Source organism: Saccostrea echinata, unplaced genomic scaffold (assembly GCF_033153115.1).
Source record: "Saccostrea echinata isolate AGI-Se365-2 ecotype Australia unplaced genomic scaffold, CSIRO_AGI_Sech_v1 ptg000033l, whole genome shotgun sequence".
In the NCBI taxonomy this organism is placed as follows: Eukaryota; Metazoa; Mollusca; class Bivalvia; order Ostreida; family Ostreidae; genus Saccostrea; species Saccostrea echinata.
In genome coordinates, this window is record NW_026889782.1 from 32,024,801 (window position 1) to 32,048,095 (window position 23,295).

At 32.2% G+C, this 23,295-nt stretch overlaps 1 protein-coding gene across 1 annotated transcript; it reads left to right on the forward strand.

Annotated features, from left to right (window-relative positions):
• Nucleotides 1-6,534: 6,534 nt before the first annotated feature.
• On the forward strand, nucleotides 6,535-9,943 carry LOC133198431 (fibroleukin-like). Its single transcript, XM_061334525.1, has 4 exons — nucleotides 6,535-6,551; nucleotides 7,035-7,072; nucleotides 8,490-8,657; nucleotides 9,687-9,943. The coding sequence occupies exons 1-4, from the start codon at nucleotides 6,535-6,537 to the stop codon at nucleotides 9,941-9,943; spliced, it is 480 nt and encodes a 159-aa protein (XP_061190509.1).
• The last annotated feature ends 13,352 nt before the right edge of the window (nucleotides 9,944-23,295 follow it).

Below are 23,295 nucleotides of genomic sequence, written 5' to 3' on the forward strand. Positions count from 1 at the left end.
TCACCTGTAATAAGTACGAGTACCTTTTAACTATGTATTCAATAGTGTAATTTTGATTTCGTGTAATTTTAATATACTGTTTTAGGTTCTCATTCGCGGAAAAAAAAATCATGACGCGGAAAAAACCTGGTATACGGTGTTTTGTTTCATCTCAAGGATTAAAAAATCCTTATCTTTTATGCTTTAATTCTTTGAAACTATCTTAGCTCATTTTACATTAAAATTTTCATTTATTGATCATCTATTAGGTGTCTTCTTTTGATTTCAAATGCACGTTACATGAACACAAGTTTTTGTGCTTTCTTGTATGTTCGTTAATGAACTCTTTATTAGGTATCGTTAAGAGCTACTGAATTCATCCTTCAACAGAAAGAGATTTGTTAAAAGGATACATATTATCTAATTACCATGTATAAAGATCAAAGAGCTCTAATCTTGAGAATATTCTGCCAAGCCCTGACTTTAAGGGAGTCTGCTTTTTGTCGAATTATTAAGAAACTCTGAAAAGGGATGCCAACACAAGGTCAATATTCTGTTTCATATTTTATATACGACAAGATAACTGCGTAATATTAACTTATAAAAGTAACAATTTACCAAATTTATTGAAATGTTGCTCAGAAGTATGCACAGTAGCACCTGATTTTATCACCGATTTATAACTGAGTCATGTACTATGGATTTGTAATGCATAGGGACTGATACACTACTGTAAAGTCCTGCATAACGCACCTGCCAGATCATGTTATTATTACTATCTATAAGTATGTAATACTAAACAATCCTATTCTTTACATATCTTAGAAATATTATTCTAAAATATGTTTTCAGGTATAATAAAATCGTTTTAATATCCCCTGTGACAGAATATTTAATCTTAATACCACTTCAGTAAGAGTTACAATTACCTGACAAACATGTATTATTTAAGAAATAAACAACGATTATTCAGTAAACATAGCGTTATGAATAGCAATTTCCTCTGCTGGCATATTCCATGATGCGCGCTAGCGCATCATGGAAAATATGCCAGCAGAGCTATTGCTATTCATAACGCCATGTTCACTGAATAATCGTTGTTTATTACTTATATTTGCATTCTGTGATGTCAGGAATATCAGAGGAAATCCTTGCTTGCATAAGGGCACGGGTGCTTGTCCCCAGTGAAGAAAAATATGACAATAAAATAAGTAAACCTGATTAGTAATAGTTTATCCACTTTATCTCCAATTAATCACATATAATATATATAGAATTTGCTTATTAACCACGGTTATCTGGATACAAACCGCGCCGTCTTCAAATTCTTTATTTTTTTATTATTTTTTTTTATGCTGTTGTGACGCGCCATGACGTCATCGTCATTGAAACTCTCTGTGAAAAATTATAAATAACAAAATTATGAAAAAAGAGAATGTTTTACATTGATTTTTACTTAAGAATGTTTTTGTTATGTTTCTTTAAGTTCTTAAAATTCTTTTAAAGAGTTAAAATCGTTCTTGAAATAGATACACTAACACAGAAATTTTGCTTTGTCTGAACGTAAAAATACCCTAGCGTGAAGAGTTATCATTCTTTGCAACAATATGCATAAAAATGAACAAATAAATTAAAGATACAGAGCTCTATTTAATTTGTGGAAAGTTTTATTTTACAATTAAACACGTTGACTAATACTATTATTTTTTTTAAATTTGAAAACACCTTAATCAGTAATCTTTATCATTTTAATTTTTTTCCCTGAGGATTCCATTAAAAACTTAATTTTATTTCTTTTGCAAAACATTCCATATATATTCTTCTGAATGTGTTGTATAAGTGCAGTAGCTTGTACTGCGCCAGTGTAAGGAACGAACTGCACTTAAATCAGAAGAAGTTACGTTCATGGTGCTATGAACGCAACTTGTGAATGCAGGTTCATAGTGGGAGAAAACAGAGAGAATGCAAATATTATTAATTAAAAGTTCACTTTTTAAAAAAGTAATTACATTTGCGTTATTATTTGTTAATGAACAGTGTTCTCATTAGTATGAAAGCAATCGAATTCCTGATACTGGCTTAAGATGCTAAAGTTAACATTATCAATTAAGGTTAGAAAAATAATAATAGAATAACCAGATACAAGTACTATATAAGCACACATCAAAAACGTATTTTCTATAAAATTTATTGTTCATGGCAAAATTAAGCTAAATTGAATTTCTTGGAGAAAGAAAATTTCCGTACATTTTGCACGAAACTAGCGTAAAAAAATATCATGTTCAAATATCAATTCAATATTCTTTATTTAAACCATATTTAATAAATATTAAAAAAAAAAAAAACATGATAGGATTGACCAACAGGCACTGCCTTGATAATGCACATCATTATACAATATCAAGGTCTTACGAGATATTACATTTCATAACACTGTAAATGTTTTAAATATTTGAAAAAAATTGATGCATCCCTTTTCTAATCTGCATGAGTGTACTTATTGTTTAATCCATTGATGTTTCGGATAGTTAATCGAGTATCAAATAGAGCGAAAGTTTCTGATTGTGACATCATAATAAAATGATGTGAAACCCCAATGTCAAGCATAATTTCATACAAAACAGTAACGATTAACGGTCACAAACTTCCATTATACTGGCTCTGCTCAGGCGTCACCTGTAAGGTTCAGTTTGCCACCATTAAATCAGCATTAAGAGGGCGTATTCTTCAATGCTTTAATCATTCCAGTGAACGAAAGTGAGTTCAACCTAATTTACTTATACAGGATCCCTAACCTTCGTAAAAAAACCTTGCACACAAAGATACACTGACTGGTCCAGCAAATGCTCTAACAAGCCCCTATATTTACCCTTAACAAAACTATTAACTGTCGTACAAGAGAAACTTCATGCATATTGTACTACAGGATATTCGAGAAGTGGTTTAAATCAAATATAGATTCTCAACAGCTCCAAAGAACTTTAAGAATTTTTAGTCCATCAAATTTTTCAAAAGCCATAAACATCAAAACGTATGACTTTTCTGCACTTAGTACAACCATTCCTCGCGATTGCCACAGACAAAAGATTAGACTGCAAGAACAAAGTAATGACATGTTTTAATTGACACCATCGAAGAATTAGCTGGCTTCCTTTGTATTAGGATTATGAGATATTTCCTGAAATTAAAATGTATCTATTCTATTCTTATGATTGCTACCTCGAAATATATTCATAAAATTGAAAGCATTGCTTTTTGTTAACATAATAATACATATATCTTTCAATTCAATCTTATTCATTTAATTTTGATTTTTTCGAGTTTTTTTTCCCTTATATTTATGAATGAAATATATGGAGATAACGAACAGTAATCAAGCTCAAAAGTCCATTAAACAATACAAAATAGGAGCAGAGCAAACAAGGACCTCTAAACATCAGAGGTGGGATCAGGTGCCATGGAGGAGTGAGCATCCCCTGCCGACCGCCGAATGAATGTTAACTTTATTGCAAAACAAAATAAAGACAAGATTAAAAACTCATATTTGTTAAGGTGATATGACTTTTAAAAAATCTCAATTCAATATGATCACGGATAAAGTTATTGATCTTTAAATTTTCTTATACCTCATACTACTGGACAGTCTTGTTTGAGGTAATTATACTTATTCAAACCCTGTCCTATTGGCAATTAGAAACGTGATCTCATCTTCACCAAGATAATTATTATCGCTTAATAACAAAGTATTTGCATGCTAATAATCTTTTCGATGTAAATATGAGATTTACTGTATAAAAGGCTCAAGGTTAATTCTAAGAATTCAGATTCAGAAGCCCTACCATGCCCGCTCTTACATACGCGTTCAGGATTGAGGTGCTATTTGTACACTTTAGTACATTAGTACTCTTGAAGTGGTTTTAATGAGCTTTGCCTTAGAGAACTGATCGATTTAAATGTTGTTAGCAAGAAAAATGCTTATTGTGAGAAATGGTAACATGTACTTATACATGTTTCTGTACATATTTCCGGGAGTGAATGCGATTACTCAGTTATATACCATAGAATTAGGATTTGATGACAAAAAATCAGACACAGAATTGATACATGAACATTATACTGGATCGCTCTCTGGCTGTGCTTTCCTGTGTAAACACCGGTGTAACTGCTTTGGGTTTAACTCGTTTGATAAGAAATGCCGTCTCCACACGTCCTGTGTTCTGGAGGACCTGACTGTAGCAGAACAGGGATGGAAGTATTAATGCCCAGGTCGTACGTATCTATTACTAACTCTTTATGTATTACATTTGAATTTCAATATTTCGAATTTTATGGATATGTCAAAATGATATAGAAGTGCCAACCCTTACTCTTGAAGTATTTTTCCTGGATATCTCGGATATCTCGAAGTTTTTCTAGATCCCATTCAGTTTCAGATTACGAGGGTTTACTGTATTTAATAATTGAATCTATTAAGTTGTTTGAATATTTTAATTATTACGTTTGGACACAATTGTATAACTTGGAGACACTTACAATGTCCTTTTGAGGCATAGTTTCTTCTAACCTCTCGACTTTGTGATTTTATAACGAGTTGGTAATTTACGATTCAAACACAAAATCAATTCATAATTATCATCTTTACAAATTTGACTATTCTGTACGAATGAGGTTCTGCGATAACCCTTTTTTTTTGGAGTCGGTATTTCAAGTAAAATTTTTGAGATGGCATTCTAGGTAGAAGGTTTTTAGTACAATATTATAAGCTATGTATAAATGATGCTTCTATGGAATCATTAATGATAAAATGTCGCACTAGTGAATGGAGGTTTGTTCTCTTACGATTGAATTGTACACGTAATGATTCGCCATCGTATCCACCTAAAACGTTTTATTATTGGTGGTTACGATGACGCAATTTTATAATTACAGTACAAAAATCTATTCACTAGTTTAACATTTTATCATTAATGGATTTTTAATCATTAATGGTTGCTACAATGCACTCTAGAATAATCCCCCTCCCCCGGATATTGCATCTTATTCATATTTGCTAATATATATAAGACATATATGTCAGGTCAAACATTATAGAACAGGTAAATATAAACTTTACCATAAGAAACTTGCATGGAATATGCTTATAGAATTTTCGATACAAGACGTTTTATAGATACTGCAATTAGCTAACCTTTTCAGAAGAGTGACAAGTTTACATAATCATTAAAAATACATATCGACCGCCTCGCTGAAGATACATTTAAGGTTCATTTTATATGTTCAATGAAAGGTTTTTAAAGATGAACATGCATGCTGCCAAATCAATCAAACTTTGAACTGATGTGTATTTTCATTGCATGAGATTCTTTTTAAAATAATAACAAACAAAACGAAAGGTAATGAAAGTTTACAAAGCTCTCTCTCTCTCTCTCTTACAGCTTTGTAATCTTTAATTACCTTTGGTTGCTTTTGAAAGTATTTTAAAAATAATTCCAGGGAAAAAAGGATATAAATTATGAAATGCTGATCATTCAGTATGAACTAGAAACCCTGATTTTTAAAATGCATCTTACATGTCCTCTTTCTTCCATTTTGACACTGCTGTATATTTTGCATAACAATTTACTTTCATTTACTCTTTAATTCATTATATTGTTTTCTTTATAGAGGTATACCTTGATTTACTATAAACTTAAATCGTGGCACCTTCTGAAGTTTAATATATTGTCTAACGATGACAAAGTGAAGAAACTGTTATGCAGAATAAATAAAAAGGGTATTAGAGAGTTTTAGCAAGCTCACTTGTACATGTACATGTCAACTATAAGTTAGGATTACACGTACACGTTTACATTATTTTTCTTGTGTAGCAATGTATAACGTGTACGTGTACTTGTAAATGTGTTAAATGTGAAAGTACTTAACATTAAAAAATTAGAACACACATTAAATTTAATACGTATATTACTGTTCTAAATAAATATATGTGTTTATTTATTAAAACATATTTAAAAGAGCTCTTATAATTATAATAAACTAAAGCCTGTTCTGAAATTCTAGATGTGTATTTAACATTCTATAAACTTTTTTTCAGGTATATACGCTTAGTTCTTCATATCAGTATTTGCATTATATCTTCAGGTTTTAGAAAAACGCACACTTTTTAAAAAAATAAACAGCAGGTAAAGAAATATAATCTACAAGTTTGGACTTACGTACTCGGCAATCTACGGGTAGAAATTCGTCAATAGCAAAACTGATGACGTAATGCACAAATCCCCGGGGGAATCCCCTGCTACATTGCACTTACGCATACACGTCGGTTTGCTAAATCTCTCTAATTCTGTATCTTCAGATTCGGCTCTACCAAAGGATTGTCAGGAATATTATAACAATGGACAGACTCAGTCGGGGATTTATGGCATATCTCCTTACAGAAAGCGATGTCTTGTTGTCTATGTATTTTGTGATATGGTGACGAATGGCGGAGGGTGGACGGTAAGTAATAAGGACAGCCACTGTGTATAATTGTCTATGTATTTTGTCATCTGGTGACAAATGGCGGAGGGTGGAAGGTAAGTAAATGGAATAGTCACTATGTGGTGCTGTCTATACGTACATCAAATAGAGGATGGAGGTTAGTAAATGGAATAGCCCCTGTGTAGTGCTGTCTTAACGTACATCAGAGGGTGGACGGTAAATAATGGAATGGTTACTTTCCCAATCGTGGCATTGCTTTTGGTGGGGCGAGATTTTTTATATTTATATGAACAAAGATATTTTTTCTCTTATGCCGATGTATTGCACAAACGAAATTTTGAAAAAGAAATACTTTCCATGATTATAACATAGTTTTAAAAAAGCAAGTATGCTATACAGCTGGACACTACCTATTCATATCTTTATCAAACAATTGTTTTCATTTAGAATTTCGTATTTCTAAAATAATATCAGTGTTCATCATGTACTTGCTTTAATTTCATATTTAACTCTCTTAAGGCAATTCAAAGACGACGGAGTGGATCTGTAAGTTTTGACAAGACTTGTGTGGATTATAGGAAAGGCTTTGGGGAGGCAGAAACGGCCTATTGGATCGGTTTGTACTTTTTAAATTGCTTCACAATATTCTACTGTCTTTCGACTACCCTTCTTAGATATTTTATTACCATTTTATTACCATTTCAATTATTGCATGTTAACCCCCAAACAACTTTTCTTTTAAATAAAGAGGATTTTTTTTTAAAGAAAAAAAGATAAATTATGTAGATTCTCATGAAATCCTAAATTTACTCGTCGATGAATCTTAAAGATTGCAGAACCTGACATGTTCTTCTATCCCATTACATCAACGACGTTCGTGTGCTTTTTGTTTCGTGCAAAACATGTAGCATTTAGTATAATCCGTAAAGGATTTCAAGCAAACTGAGTGGAGTTTCGTGCAAATTAAGCATAGTTATAAAATCTTGAAAACAAACGATGTAGTGATATCATGAATGACACTTTTTTGACAGTGCATCATTTAGACTACAATGATATATATGATAGAATGTGAATAGTTCTTGAAGAAGTTCATTCATCAGCTTTTGAGCAGATTTTTGTCTGGACCTGTAGTCTGCAATTTCTGCATCAAATTTTTGACCTTGCAACGTAAAACTTATACGGTACCAAATGCACCAAATGCGATGTTCGATAAATTATGTTTCTTCAGTGATGCTCAAGCTGAAACGTTCGAAATCCAAAATATTATATATATATATAATATATAATATATATTATATTATATATAATATATATTATATAATATATATAATAAAAAAAAATCTAGAAGAGCTGAAAAAAGGGTACCAAAGACTGGAGCCAAATAGTCTGATGAAACAGAAAAATTGATCCTTTTTCTTCTGGAAAACCTTCCACCACAAAATATATTTCCTCGTTTAATTTTTCTATGGAATTCAATTATGCGATTTTAATTGAAATAGTTAAATTCCATAGAAAAAAATAAACGAGGAAATATATTTTGTGGTGGAAGGTTTTCTAGAAGAAAAGGATCAATTTGTCTGTTTCAGAATATTTTCAATACTGTTATGTTCAGCATCCTAGACTTCCATAATATTACACTAACGGTTATGTTTTATAGTGAGATATAGATTGTTGTTCGGAATACATTTGAAAAAATTAAAAATTTTCATCACTGACCCCTTCTTTTAATTTTTCCTTTCTGAAACAAAGCAGTGTTCAATCTTCTGCAAATTCAGTAAACTCTTAAGATTTTAAAATACTTTTACTGTTGTTTAAATTTTTAATACCAGAAATAAGAAAGAAACATAGAGAAATTAAAAAAAGAAACATTTTCATTCCTCTGAACAGACGGTTAGTCTCCTTATTTTACGTACTAAATCATTGGTCCTTTTTAATATATGAATGCAAATAGTAAGATTCTAATCAATATGAAAGAACAATAAAAATCATCATTATTTGTTTATTTATTTGGATGTATTTTTGTTTTATTTTAGGGAATGACATCATACACCTGTTCACTAAGAACATTAACACTTACCTGTATGTGTCTATCACACTTAACAACGGTACAAAGTATTATGAGATATACGACCGGTTTTCTGTGTCTGATGAAACAGACAAGTACCGACTATTTCTTGCAGGACCTGTCCAGGGAACATTAGGTAGATATTTGGTTTTTAACTTTAAAATATATTAACCATTAATTGTTTAAGTTATTTATGAATTGATTGATTTCCTGATTAATTTATTATAATTGTATTTTAGTTAATGCATACGTTAGTTGTCTGTGCTTAAGTATTTATGAATTGATTAACTTATTGGTTAATTTATTTATTTGTTTTGCAATTAAGCTTTTTATTTTTAAATAAATTAATGTTGATGATAAAGGATTTTCAACATTTAAACATTTTGCAAATTCTATGGTCGATATAAAAACCTAGTCAGCAAATATTGACTGATGTTTTTCATACAAATTGTTAGGCCACTATTTTCACACTTAACTGTCCACAGACTTTTTTTGCCCGATCATGACAAGAAGCACGTGCGATCTGTGACCGGTCAATAGAGGATGTTACTCTCCCATGGCACCTGATCCCAAACTTGATGATTTTAGAGGTCCATGCTTGATCTGCTCCCAATTTGTATTGTTCTAATAGACCTTTGAGCTTGATTATTGTTTGTTCTCTTCATATTCCATTACATGTAATTCATTCATTTATTTATTCCATAATGAACAATGAAAATTTCGTCACTTAATCTTCCAATGCCTTAGAGATGAAACTTAATACATCTTTTTTATTTTAAGAAATACCTCCTTGTAATGAAAGTGAAGGGCCTAGATCAGAAAAAAAAAATATTAATTTTTGATTTTATACTGTTCTCTTCGAAACAGGAAAATGTGTATTACTTAATATTTGGATGATTTGCTTCATAGTGTGGCAAGTGAATGCATATATTATTAATGAAATATGAACAGTATTCAGGTTCAAAGTCCAATAAAACAATACAAATTGGGAGCAGAGCAAACACGGACCTCACAAAACATCAAAGGTGGGTAGCAGGTGCCATGGGGGAGTGGGCATCCTCTGCAGACCATTAACTGAATTTGAAGGTTAAGGTATGTTGTAGGAGACTGTGTGATACAGATTTTTGTAGTATGAGCAGTAGTCAATACCACATTGACTTTGCAGGTGACCGGATGTTGAACACAGGAGTAGGTGATGCTGATATTTCCGGTATGTTCTTCAGTACTCCAGATCATGACAATGACGACACAGGATCCTACGACTGTGGCGCCACCTACCGAGCAGGGTGGTGGTTTAATTATTGCCACCACGCCTTGCTTAATGGACGTTGGTATCCACAGTACTGGTATCAGCCATGGTTTCCGATCATTCCTGATGGAACGAATGTGAATGAGACATTAATGATGATAAAACCCCACTAACACTGTACCTGAATCTCCATACTGAAACACAATCTTGTTGAAACCACACAAACGCGTTGTTTAGATCTCTTATGAATTGGAATCAGGTGACTGCTGGTATTTACTCCAAACATTTCTGATGAAACAAACGTGGATCAGACAATTATGAATATAGAACCACACTTATCAACATTTGATTTTCTATACTGAATCCCGGGACAAATTCAGATGGATTTGATCTGAATTCTTTTGTTTCATTTCATCTGCATTTCGTCAATTATTATTCAGTAAATTTGGTGAATTTTGAAAAAAAAAATGCTTTTAACTAATATACTTCTGGTTCAATTAATTAAAGGGGTATTTTTTGAAAGTGATAGTTTTTACTGTGAAATATTAAAATGCGGCAAAACTCTTAATTTTCATTCCATTCACGAATGTGTTATAAGTAAAATGCTCAAATCTTAAATTTTCTGCCGTATTTTCATTAAAATACATTCTCATAATTTTAACCTTACAATCGCTTAGCTATTGTATCTCATAACCGCTAAAATATGACGTCAAAGCACACGACACTACGTTACAAAAAGACTCATGAGACAATTTTTTGAAATTTTTTTTTACTCGTGATTCGCACTGGTAGGAATATATTGAAACAATTGCTACTCACTCTTTAAAAAATACATATTCAACGACAGATCATTAATTCAGTCGGTATAGCGCTAGGTCCGTGATCGGATTGTCGTGGATTCAAACCCCGACCACGACTGACCTAAGCCGATAAAAAATAGGTTGCAACTGTTCCTTCGCGGGCCGCTCGGCACTTTGAAGTTAAGTTGCGAGTCTTTCGAATGAGACCTTAGAAACCGAGGACCCGTGTCAGAACAGACATTGGCACGATAAAGATCCCTCACTGCTCAATGGCTATGACTACCGATTTAGTCTAAATTTGAAGTCCTTAACCGGTATATAGTGCCGTCTCTATATGAGTGAAAAATTTCGAATTAGACCTAAAACTCCTAAATTTCAACACAAAAGTTTTTGTACAAGTGATGGAAGAAAATGAAATATGGAGATATCACGATAGAACACAATTCTTTGGTCACTTATATTTACTGAGGATATCCAACGGGTCAACAGAGGTCCGCATGAGATCTGTAGAACTTCGAAGAACTGACAATCGGCCAGAAGTCCTATACAGTATACTTTTGTTTGTTTGTGGGTAGAAAATAGTTCCACGGACTCCGGAGTACTCTGTTTACCTGACTAATACATAAGCACATATAGTCTGCTTGCTTAATTCATCTACAGACACTCATTCGAAAAGAAAAAAAAGATTGCAATTCACAGTAATAATTGCGAAATACAGATTTGGAGAAATGGAAATAATCAACATTCTATAAGTGCTTTTTGCGACTACTACAATTTGAGGAATTTAATACGTAATAGATGCATTAAACTCGTTTTTTAATGCAGCATGTGTTGATATATTTTAAGATCTTATGACTTACGTTGACAATTTTCATTGTACCACTGTTTGAAGAAATTTGACTACCATTGTAGTTAAGATTGATGATCTTAACTACGCTGACCTCTATTTAGTATATCACACCCACGCTAATAAATGATTTTCATATGATGACTGAATTTGATGATATTATCTTTTAAATCATAGCAAACATTTAGAATCTTTTGTAAGTTTAATGTTTATCTAGAATTCTGTACTACTCCTTTATATATAGCCATGATCGAAACACTACATTTTTGTTGCTTTATCATTTGTATTAAAGAAAAGAGAATACTGTGTCATATTAGATATGTTTGTTGAGGAGAGATAACCCCTCCAAATGCGTTACCAAAACTTAACTGCCCTCTAAGATGGTATTCAAACTCTGTTTTGTTTACCTTCAAAGATTCGGGCAAAAGAGTAATAAATTCGATTAAAAATGACTCATTAACTAAAATTATTATCGTATCATCCAAACAGATATTAATGAATGTATTTAATATCTTAAATAAAGCTACATACAAGTATTATTTATCATATGAAAATAACCAACATTTGTAGTTTAAGGTATGCTGCAACGAGATGAGAGGGTTTTTAGTTTTAATTTATAACTCTAAATACCAGCTTTTCATCAAATTGAGGCAAGGAATTTTGTACATGAAGATTCTTTGTAGAGGAAACACACATTACTTTTATAGGCTCGCAGACTGATCCAATATAACTCCTTAAAGATTGATTGATCGTGTGTAGTTTTAGGTCTAATTCGAAAATGTTTCACTCATATAGAGACGGCACTATATACCGGTTAAGGACTTCAAATTTAGACTAAATCGGCAATCATAGCCATTGAGCAGTGAGGGATCTTTATCGTGCCAATGTCTGTCCTGACACGGGTCCTCGGTTTCTAAGGTCTCATTCGAAAGACCCACAACTTAACTTCAAAGTGCCGAGCGGCCCGCGAAGGAACAGTTGCAACCTATTTTTTATCGGCTTAGGTCAGTCATGGTCGGGGTTTGAATCCACGACCATCCGATTACGGACCTAGCGTATACCGACTGAATTAATGATCTGTCGTTGAATATGTATTTTTTAAAGAGTGAGTAGCAATTGTTTCAATATATTCCTACCAGTGCGAATCACGAGTAAAAATTTCAAAAAAAAATTGTCTCATGAGTCTTTTTGTAACGTAGTGTCGTGTGCTTTGACGTCATATTTTAGCGGTTATGAGATACAATAGCTAAGCGATTGTAAGATTAAAATTGTGAGAATGTATTTTAATGAAAATATGGCAGAAAGTTTATGATTTGAGCATTTTACTTATAACACATTCGTGAATGGAATGAAAATTAAGAGTTTTGCCGCATTTTAATATTTCACAGTAAAAACTATCACTTTCAAAAAATACCCCTTTAATTAATTGAACTAGAAGTGTATTAGTTAAGAGCATTTTTTTCATCATAATTCACCAAATATACTGAATAATATTTGACGAAATGCAGATGGAATGAAACAAAAGAATTAATTAAGAACATTATGGAAATATTTCAATGATTTTGTAAATATATTTTGCGCAAAATTTGTGTGCATTTCTTGAAATACTGTGGTCTGTTCGTTTTCCGTTACTAAAATGTTATTTAAATACATGTATGTATATTTAATACATGTATGTACCGTCACTAATAATCTTCTCTAAAGTCAGAATGAGGGATTTGCTTGATTTAAAATTAATACGAGCTCTGTTCATTAACAGTTAAATTAACAGATATATAATTACTTTTGTGTATGTCGATGTCATAAAATAATAATACTTATTTGTAAGGGGATTTTAGTTAATTAAGACACGAGATTCCAATTACATTTTCTGTCACAAGGGAAATCAAATTTTAAGACCCCTCAAAACATTGTTTAGAATATCGATAAGAAAGATCACTGAGAAATGTATGATTTTAAATGTTGTAAGATATTCATTCAGTCCAAGTCTCGTCCATAAATGCCAAAGGTAAAGGATATTTAAGAATTAGTTTGCTTTGGCCATGTTTTGACGTAAACCTCCAAAGAAATACTGGTCAGACGCATGCAGTCAAAAAGATCATATTCTTCAATCGGGATCGTTATATTGATTATATATTTATTGTGAAAAGGTTACTTTAAATAGTGATGAAATCCCTGTCTCAAATCAAAACACCATAAAATTCAGTAGAGGTAAATTTACTGCTTAGACTCTTTACGCTACTTTCTATATGCATAAACATATGTACGTATATGAAGACTTTTTGTGTGTCTCATATATATTAAATAATATGTATATCTTTCAGGAATTACACCCATAATATTGAATTGTTGAATAAAGAATCCTTTAAATATGTATTACACTTAAAATTAAGACCAATACCCATCTTTCCGCTACAGGAGTTAGTTTTTTCCTTTGAAATATTATAGATAATTTAAATTAGTCCTTTGCATATGTTTTTTTTTTTCCAGACACTATTTTAAAAAGAAAATTGACATCATACTTCTAATTTTTCGGAGATGATACACGTTTGGAAATTTCTGAATTTGAAATTAAATTAAGAATTTTGTCTGAACGTACCGAGAGTCAAAAAGTATAGAGTAGATCTTTATCATTGTTCTCAACACAGCTCTCAGATTTCTGATAACTAAGCGATATATTTTCTTAATTAAAATTCTATGGTCGGTATAATGACTTATTAGCAAATATAACCCATCATTGGGTCGTATTTTGGCTGACGTTTTTTAGAGCAAATGTTATGTCTTTCTTTTTTAAAATAAATCTGACTACGGAGTATTCTGTATACCTGATCAATACACAGGGCTCACGGCGAGTGTGACCGGTCAACAGGGGATGCTTACTCCTCTTAGGCACCTGATCTCTGGAATTATGTGGGTCCGTGTTTTATGCCCTGTTCACAGATTTGTATTGCTTATAGATTTTTTAAGATCAAGTACTGTTCATTATCCTCACATTTTTCATTAGAGGGAATGGTCCCTAGGGACTGGATTCGTAGCCTAAAATGAGAATGGGGATAATTAACAAATCCTCTAAATAGACAGCAAAAATACATGTATTATACTAATTAACTTTTCAAATTACGTTAGTCACGACTGAATGGACGGCCAAGTTAATAGTGTGTTTTATTAATAGATAACATAAAGCCAAATTCTTGTTTTGAAAAATAAAAGTTTTCTGAAGGTTAGGTATTTGAATATTTAATATCAAAATTAAAATTACAGAGGTTTCTCAATCCAGCAAACCGGTGTCAGACTTTTAAACGACATTTTGAAAGTGTCTTATGAACAGCAGTTTTCCAAAATTTAAATAAAGAAACTCAGATAATTAAGCAAATGATATAATTTATTAATCATTAAATCTCCAAAAGAATATTTTACTGTTTACATTGTTCAAACGAACATCGAAGAGTAGACAAAATACTGATCTCTTTCCCAGTCTCCTAAAGGAGAACCCATGTTGTAAATTTTGGAGTGATGTGTGCGTTCCATTGTAAATTGTTATATAAAGTATTTTGTTCATTAGATTGATGTCCGAAAATCACCTCAGTACAATTATTTCTTAATTTCAAAAAATCAAAATTTAATAATTAAAAGGTACTTGAGATTGGACATTATGTTTTGAATGTTTTGCAATTTGTGTATGTAAAGATAAAAATGCTAGATCAAAAGAAATTTGAAGACATTGAACAATTATTGAGAACATTTGCTACAAGAAAATAAAGGGATTCTTGGATGTTATATACTTTTGGATTTATTCTGGTTAATTGTAAATGATGCACATATCAAATTACCAAATTGTAAAGATAAATTTTCTAGGATGTTCAAAATAGTCACTTCTTGCCATTACCTTATAAATGTATACTTTTTAAAATCAGTTGATAGGATACCCCTGAGAAAACGATATGTGCGTATGTTATAGATAGTTATTCTTCTCCTTCTTCCAAGCATATGTCTGGCTCTTTCGGAGAGCAGTCGTTCAATAAGGTTAAAAACAAGATAGTGCTGTGGAACTTAAAATTAAAACTAATAAAAACAATTTGCAGCTTAGGGGTTGCCATTTCTATCTCTAGATAATCGGCAGTAACTTTGGTCTGAGACAGAGAGTTCCAGAAAACTTTGGTAGATGTAAAATAGGAGTCTTGAAAGCATCATTGCAATGTTCATCTAGATCCTTGCTACATAAAATACGACCGGTATAACGACGAAAAGTGACCCCCGTAGAACATTGACCGGGGGTCATTTTTCTACGTAGAAATTTGACCCCCTGGTCAATATTCTACGTAGAAAAATGACCCCCTTTTTCGTAGAAATTATGGCCGGGGGGTCATTTTTCTCCGTGTGGGTTGTAGAAAAATGACCCCGTAGAATAATGACCCCGTGTCTTTTTTTAATACAAAGAACTGGTTTTGGTAGGAATATTCTTGTAAGGCAAATACATAGAGGTAAAATCACGCAGCCTATAAGCTTTAAAGTTTAAGTAACAAAAGGTTACACTATACCTTAGATGTACATCAATAATACAAGATGTTTTATCCATTAAAGGAAAACAAATAACCATAGGCTATTATGCTGTTCGATGACTGTAAGAGCAAAAATACACGTGTTCTTAGATTTGTTTTATCAAATTTTATATAAAAAGTTTCCAGAGTCGTCATTAAAAAAACAAGATTAGTTACTTAGCTGGTGTCAGAGAGAGAAATTTACATGTGAATAAAAATGCATGGTTTCTGTGTATAATTGTAATGATCCTCTTTAAATTTTACTCTGGGTAAATAATGGAAAAAAAGAATGAAAATAAAGTCTCAAGATTTTTTTTTTTTTTTTTTTTTTAAGTTACAAGAAAGATTAATGTTTTCGAACCCTATCCAAATAAATCTGCGTGAAAAAATGGACAATTGTTAAGAAATTTAGATCTCATATATATCTTTGATTTCTGGTAAAAAAAAACTTCTAATAAAATATAAGGAAGATTTAATTTGTGTAAAAATAACAGACATGACTAAATAAAAATTCATCTGATATTCGATCTCAGAGACACAAAAAATGGTTAGCTCAAAATCTTTACCAATGTCTTTTGTCGTTTGCTAGTGTCAACAAAGCCTATAAACAAAATGAGGCTTTTTACATAAAAAAATAATTAATTAATAAAAGAGGTGTTTGGTATACTAAGAATTGACACAAGTTTATACACAGTAGTACGTATATCCCCTTTCTAGTTACATGTAATAATTTTTACCAATAGAAAAAACCGAATGTTGCATTATGAAAAAGCTTCCCTGCCTAATTTACATATTATTTTTTCCCTAAGTATGATTGGCAATATTAGCACAATTGAAGTTGCGTTTGCAAGACCACATAGAACTGTGCCAAAAAATATTGTTCAAGTACGTGATTCGTGTCAGCGTATCTGTAGTGGTAAGTTTTGAGGAGGTGGGTAACGAGGATGTAACCCACTCTTTAAATTTGCTAGCCTATAGAAAAAAAATCTGGCCATGTCTTTCCCATGCACAAATTAAGCGATCTTGCTGTGTGATACGAGGTTTTAAAAATATGAGTTTTTAGGATAAACGTAAACAAAAATCTTTTTTTCTTACATTAAAAATCCTACTTATAAGGAGTTACATAATGCATATATGCATGGTGATGTAGATTATAGATGTATCTATATAATGATCAAGGAAGGGAGCATATTGCAAGTATTTCTATCACGATCGAAGGGACTCCTAACAAAAATTTACTATAGTAAACTATACGAGGGTTGTCCGGTAAAATCGTTTACAAAGCGTTTTTCTCGAGAAATAATGGGCGCACTAAGCTGAAATTTTCAACAATTGTTTATTTATCATATTTAAGTGCATCGTAATTTTTTGGATAATTATAGACAAAAAACAAAGTACGTGTTTATTATTCTTGAATGTACACAGGGTACGGTCCTACGGCGCAAAATAAATAAACCAGGATTTCATTTGAAAATACATGAGTACCGGTATTATTTCGAAATAAAAGTAGTAAATAGATAAAGTTGGGGTAAAAATTATCCTATTTTTGATCCACTATCTATTATGTCGTCTTCTGTAAATTTTTAAGGCATTACCTTGAACTTTGGCAGTTTCCCTAGCATTTGAAATGGGAAAGTGGTAAACGCAACAAGCGAAAAATGGCGATGTTTGGTGACGTTACGGCGCACCGGAGAGCGGTTCCGTTTGATTTAGATGTAGTAATTACGCCCTAAGAAACTTTAAATGACTAAAGAAGAAAAAAAATATCACTAGATCTTTAATATACAAGTGAAATGGGAGTTCTCTAAGCAGAAGCTTTTTGATCGGGTCCCCGGGTAGAACGAAACATACCAACAAACAACTACTGGCAATAGCAAGAGACGCTGTCACTGTAGACCATCGATATAAGACAGCCTATTTAGATAAATAATAGTGAGAGTACTGTCCATAACTTATTTATAAATCTTCAGAAAGTTCCATGTGTGTGAGAGATTGGTTCCTTGACCGTTTGTGGAGGAATAAAGGGGAACTCAAGTATGTGCATCAATGAAATTTCCGAATTTAAGTGGGGCTTACCTAACTTTTTTTAGCAAAGAGGAAACGTAACGCTGCTTTATACACTTTGACGTTATCAAACGTGCGCCGTAAGGCGATACCACACATAACATAAAGTCTCATATTTTGTTTACTTGAGCACATATCTAATTGAAATTTGCTATGTATATTGATGAAAAATGTACTAGAAAATAGTGAAAATTTTAGAACGTAGTGATGACTATTTTTTACTCTAGACAACTTGTCCACGATTTTACCGATCAACCCTCGTAGTTAACTATAGTTTACTATTATTAACTATAGTAAATACTTTGATAAACTATGAAACTTTTTTTGGAACTTTTTTGAGATTTCAAAGCTGAAACTCAGTAGTGTAAAATTTTGGGATGATAATGAACAAGAAATACGAGGGGTAATAAAAAAGTTCGCGAACTAATTGAATTACTTCCATAAAAGAAATAAAATCACATTTCGATGTTTATTATTTTTTAAAGTGGTCCTCTCCGATTTGAATGCACATCTGCCATCGTTCTCACAGGATGAAATTACACCATTCAGTCGACGGAATGGTAACTGAATGCCCACTGAATCCCCACTGAAAGGTCACTGAAAAGTTCCTTTCCTGTGACTTTTCCGTGGTCTGTCAGTTATCATTCAGTCGACTGAACGGCAGATACAATTCAGTGGCCTTTCAGTTATCTTTCAGTTGTATCTTTTTATTGGATAATCGGCTTATTTTTTAACTTAGAAATTTTATTTCACGTTTTCTTATTATAATGGATCTGCCCATACGCGAATCACGTGACCCAGGCGTTCACGTGACATGCTCCGTAGCGTTCTGTTCACAGAAATTAAAAGATTTTTCCGAGTTTTATATTTCTTACCATGCAAGTTATTTTTTATAACAAGAACAGTCCATTTGTCACAAATAGGATTGGTGGATTAGGATATCTTTTTCCAGAATGAGCATAGTGACCATCACAACCCGACTCTTTGTATTGGGGTGCGTCGTTTATCCATTGTGGATAAAGTATGGGCGCCTTCTTTTTATCATATATGATATGTTTAAAATCTAAGGTAAACGATATTTTAGGGCTTGCTTTCACTGGGCACCAGAACAAACATAATTTTTACCATCTCCCTTCCTTCACTAAAACAATCAATCCAATTAATGATTGAACTTCTGCCATATCTTTTTGTCTTCATAAATCGTGCACAAATTATTATATGCTACTGAAAAGGAATTTCTAAGATAAATGTTAAGCCGTTCGTTGATCAAGTACGACTGAGTAAACCATTTTTTGTCACGTCATCTACATATTGAGTCATTATACCCCCCCCCCCCGCTTGAAAAGTGGGAGGGTATATAGTGATCGGGATGTCCGTCCGTCCGTCTGTACGTCCATCCGTCCGTCTGTTACGCTTTGGGGTACCCATCTCTTATCCGCAACTCCTCTTATACCACTGAATGAAATTTTATGAACCTTTCACAGAAACTTTGTTACATAGTGCCATTGTGCACCTCCTATTTTACTTTTTGATCGGACACATATTTCGGGTTTCCCATAGCAAAAGATGGACACTGCCATTTCTTTCTATAATATTGTAGGGTACCCATCTCTTATCCGCAACTCCTCCTATACCACTGAATAAAATTTATTGATACTTTCACAGATTCTTTATTACATAATGCCATTGTGCACCTCCTATTTTACTTTTTGATCTGACACTTATTTCGGGTTTCCGAGAGCAAAACTGGGAGGCGGGGGGTATCATTTAGTGAGCTCAGTGCTCACAGTACCTCTAGTATTTATATTGTGACGTCCAAACGTGGAGCACATATCTGCTATTTATAGAACATGTTTATGACTTAATGTGTGCCAAATTTCATTTTGATCTGAACTGTGGTTTTGTAAATAACGAGATAGTTCACGAACTTTTTGATTACCCCTCGTAGTTCCCTAAAATATAGAAAAAATGTGTACATATAAATTTAAGAACATAAAATACCACAATCATATATTCAAAAAATACTTTGATTTACTATAGTAAAAACTTTGATACTGCATTAAACTATAGCTAACTTTGGTAAACTATAGTTTGTTTTTTTTTTGTTAGAGACTATCAGTGTTTTTCATATAGCGATCCTGATACAAACAATATATATATATAGTATTTCATAGTTAACGTTATTTAGATACATTCTTTTTTCCCTACAATAGAGATAATATAATTCTACAGAAAATAATTGTAAGTACACAAATTACAGGGGAAACAACAAATCTATGAGCCATTTCTTACCCCACACACACAACAGAGAGATTCGCAGGGTACAAGGTATATACCCCCATTTCCTTCGAAGCGGGGGTATTAATATTCATGTAATAAATAAGGATAAATGAACCTAAAAGAGGGAAAAAGATATTATATTAAAAATGAAGCGGCAATTACAGTTAATGATAGCATTTCCATATTGGACGCTATTGGACGCTTCATATGCCATGCTTTCTCTAATTTTTTCCTTGTCTAAAAATAATAATACAATACGTTTTTTGTTTCAATGCAATGGTGTATTCAGAAACTGATACATGTAAAAGCTGGGGTGGAGGCAGGTTGAAAGCGGGCACAAATTTTAAGCTAGAAGTATGGGGCCACAAACTTGTCCTTTAAATAGTTTCCGATAACATCCATTCCATACATGTATATCGTTGTCAGAAACATATCATGTCATTTTTGGAACAAAACCTGTGAGAAAAAAAAAACAAGGAAAAAACAAAACGGATTATATATATGGGATGCAAGCAAAAATAACCATACCATATACATTGTATATCATGCTAGTATTGAGAAGTGGCGTTAAGGAGGGGGAGGTACTTTGCTCCTCCTCCAATATACATTTGAAAGAAAAAAATCAGGAGACTCTAGGCCTTCACCGACCCTCCCCAACATCGGATTAACGCATTTCACACCTCATTTCTAAAGGTTTAATTATAAAATACAGTGAAAAAGTAGGGGGTCAGATTTCTATGGGGGTCATTTTTCAACGTGTGTGGAGTCGTAGAATAACCGGCCTGGAAGGGTTTTCTACGGTCGAAAAATGACCCTACTTTCCGTAGAAAATTGACCGGGGGGTCATTTTTCTACGGAGAAATTTGACCCCCCGGTCAATATTCTACGGGGGTCACTTTTCGTCGTTACACCGGCATATCTCTGATCTGAAACATAAAATACTTAAATCTACGTAAAGATAATGTGAATGCATGATATGTTCATATCAGCAACTCGAATGATAATGCAGTTTGACAGACATATATTGCACCTTAGTTTAACTACTTCATTCTAGTGCGTTGTCTTAAATTCCATATCAGTGTTAACTGCTAACATTTTCAACACAAAATTTAAAATTTGAAATTTGTTAATTTTAAGTGTAATATATATTTAAAGGATTTTTTATTCAACAATTCAATATTATGGGTGTAATTCCTGAAAGATATACATATTATTTAATATATATGAGACACACAAAAGTCTTCATATACGTACATATGAGTATGCATATAGAAAGTAGCGTAAAGAGTTTAAGCAGTAAATTTACCTCTACTGAATTTTATGGTGTTTTGATTTGAGACAGGGATTTCATCACTATTTAAAGTAACCTTCTCACAAAATCTATAATCAATATAACGATCCCGATTGCAGAATATGACCTTTTTGACTGCATGCGTCTGACCAGTATTTCTTTGGAGGTTTACGTCAAAACATGGCCAAAGCAAACTAATTCTTAAATATCCTTTACCTTTGGCATTTATGGACGAGACTTGGACTGAATGAATATCTTACAACATTTAAAATCATACATTTCTCAGTGATCTTTCTTATCGATATTCTAAACAATGTTTTGAGGGGTCTTAAAATTTGATTTCCCTTGTGACAGAAAATGTAATTGGAATCTCGTGTCTTAATTAACCAAAATCCCCTAACAAATAAGTATTATTATTTTACGACATCGACATACACAAAAGTAATTACATATCTGTTAATTTAACTGTTAATGAACAGAGCTCGTATTAATTTTAAATCAAGAAAATTCCTCATTCTGACTTTAGAGAAGATTATTAGTGACGGTACATATTATGGATTTGAACATTGCTATTATTAATTTGAAAACATTCAAATTCCTAACCTTTTCTTTAAATAACATTTTAGTAACGGAAAACGAACAGACCACAGTATTTCAAGAAATGCACACAAATTTTGCGCAAAATACATTTTCAAAATCATTGAAATATCTCCATAATGTTCTTAATTAATTAAAATAGTAATTATCTATGCTATTAACATTGAAGGAGTGCGTAACAGACGCTGTCTATAAAAGCCCTCTCCATGGTACAAGTCAAAGTAATACCTGCTATTTGGTACATACATGTTTTGTATGCAATTTTGTTTAAAAAAAAAATCCTCCTCCTCCTTGGCAACCGATCTCCCCTCTTGTTTTAGAGGTCCGTGCTGGCTCTGGTTCTATTTTGTATTGTTTGAATGAACTTGTGAGAATGACCAATGTTCTTCATCTTCACATTTCATGCTAAAAGAACTCGAAACAAATAAAAGAACTCGAAACAAATAAAAGAACTCGAAACAAATAAAAGTAAATAAATAGTGACGTGATGGTTATAGGAATTATTCTGTTCTTTTCACGTGCAATTCAGAGTGAAGGATGTTCGTAATTCAAAATTTCTGCTATTTATACATAAGAAAAATCTACCTTTATAAACTTTATTCATGTTAAAATTTGTAACAGCTTAAGCATAGATAATAGGAATTATCTTAAAGCCTATAATATATTCTTCCATTTTTAACATTTTCAGCCTGGACATATATTCATAAAATTTAAAGGGCATTTATTTTCATTGTTAATGATACTTATATGCATAATTTCAAGTTTCTTTCTACGTCTTGCTACATTTATTGAATTCATCTAATTTTTATATTTTTCTTCCCCTAAATTTTATAAATTCATGGCATATTTCAAAAATAGAATTGGAAAAGTTTCCAAACATGTAAATATTGTAAGGTGATGTGAGTTAAACAAATTTATACAAAATGAAGATAACTCAGTTCATTGATCGGAAATTTAATTATGTCTCGGATTGGTTGACAGTCGATCTAACTGTCATTTTGTTTTGTTAATGCTTCTAATTCAAATATTGCACTCATTCATGCAATTAGAAAGGCACTCTCATTAGCGGAAAGCTAATATATATTATGGTAATAAGAAAAGAAGTTAC

Coding starts and splice junctions, on each gene's coding strand:
- LOC133198431 (XM_061334525.1), top strand. Junction 7,073..8,489: donor AGAAACGGCCTATTGGATCG/GTTTGTACTTTT, acceptor GTTTTATTTTAG/GGAATGACATCATACACCTG. Junction 8,658..9,686: donor ACCTGTCCAGGGAACATTAG/GTAGATATTTGG, acceptor TTGACTTTGCAG/GTGACCGGATGTTGAACACA.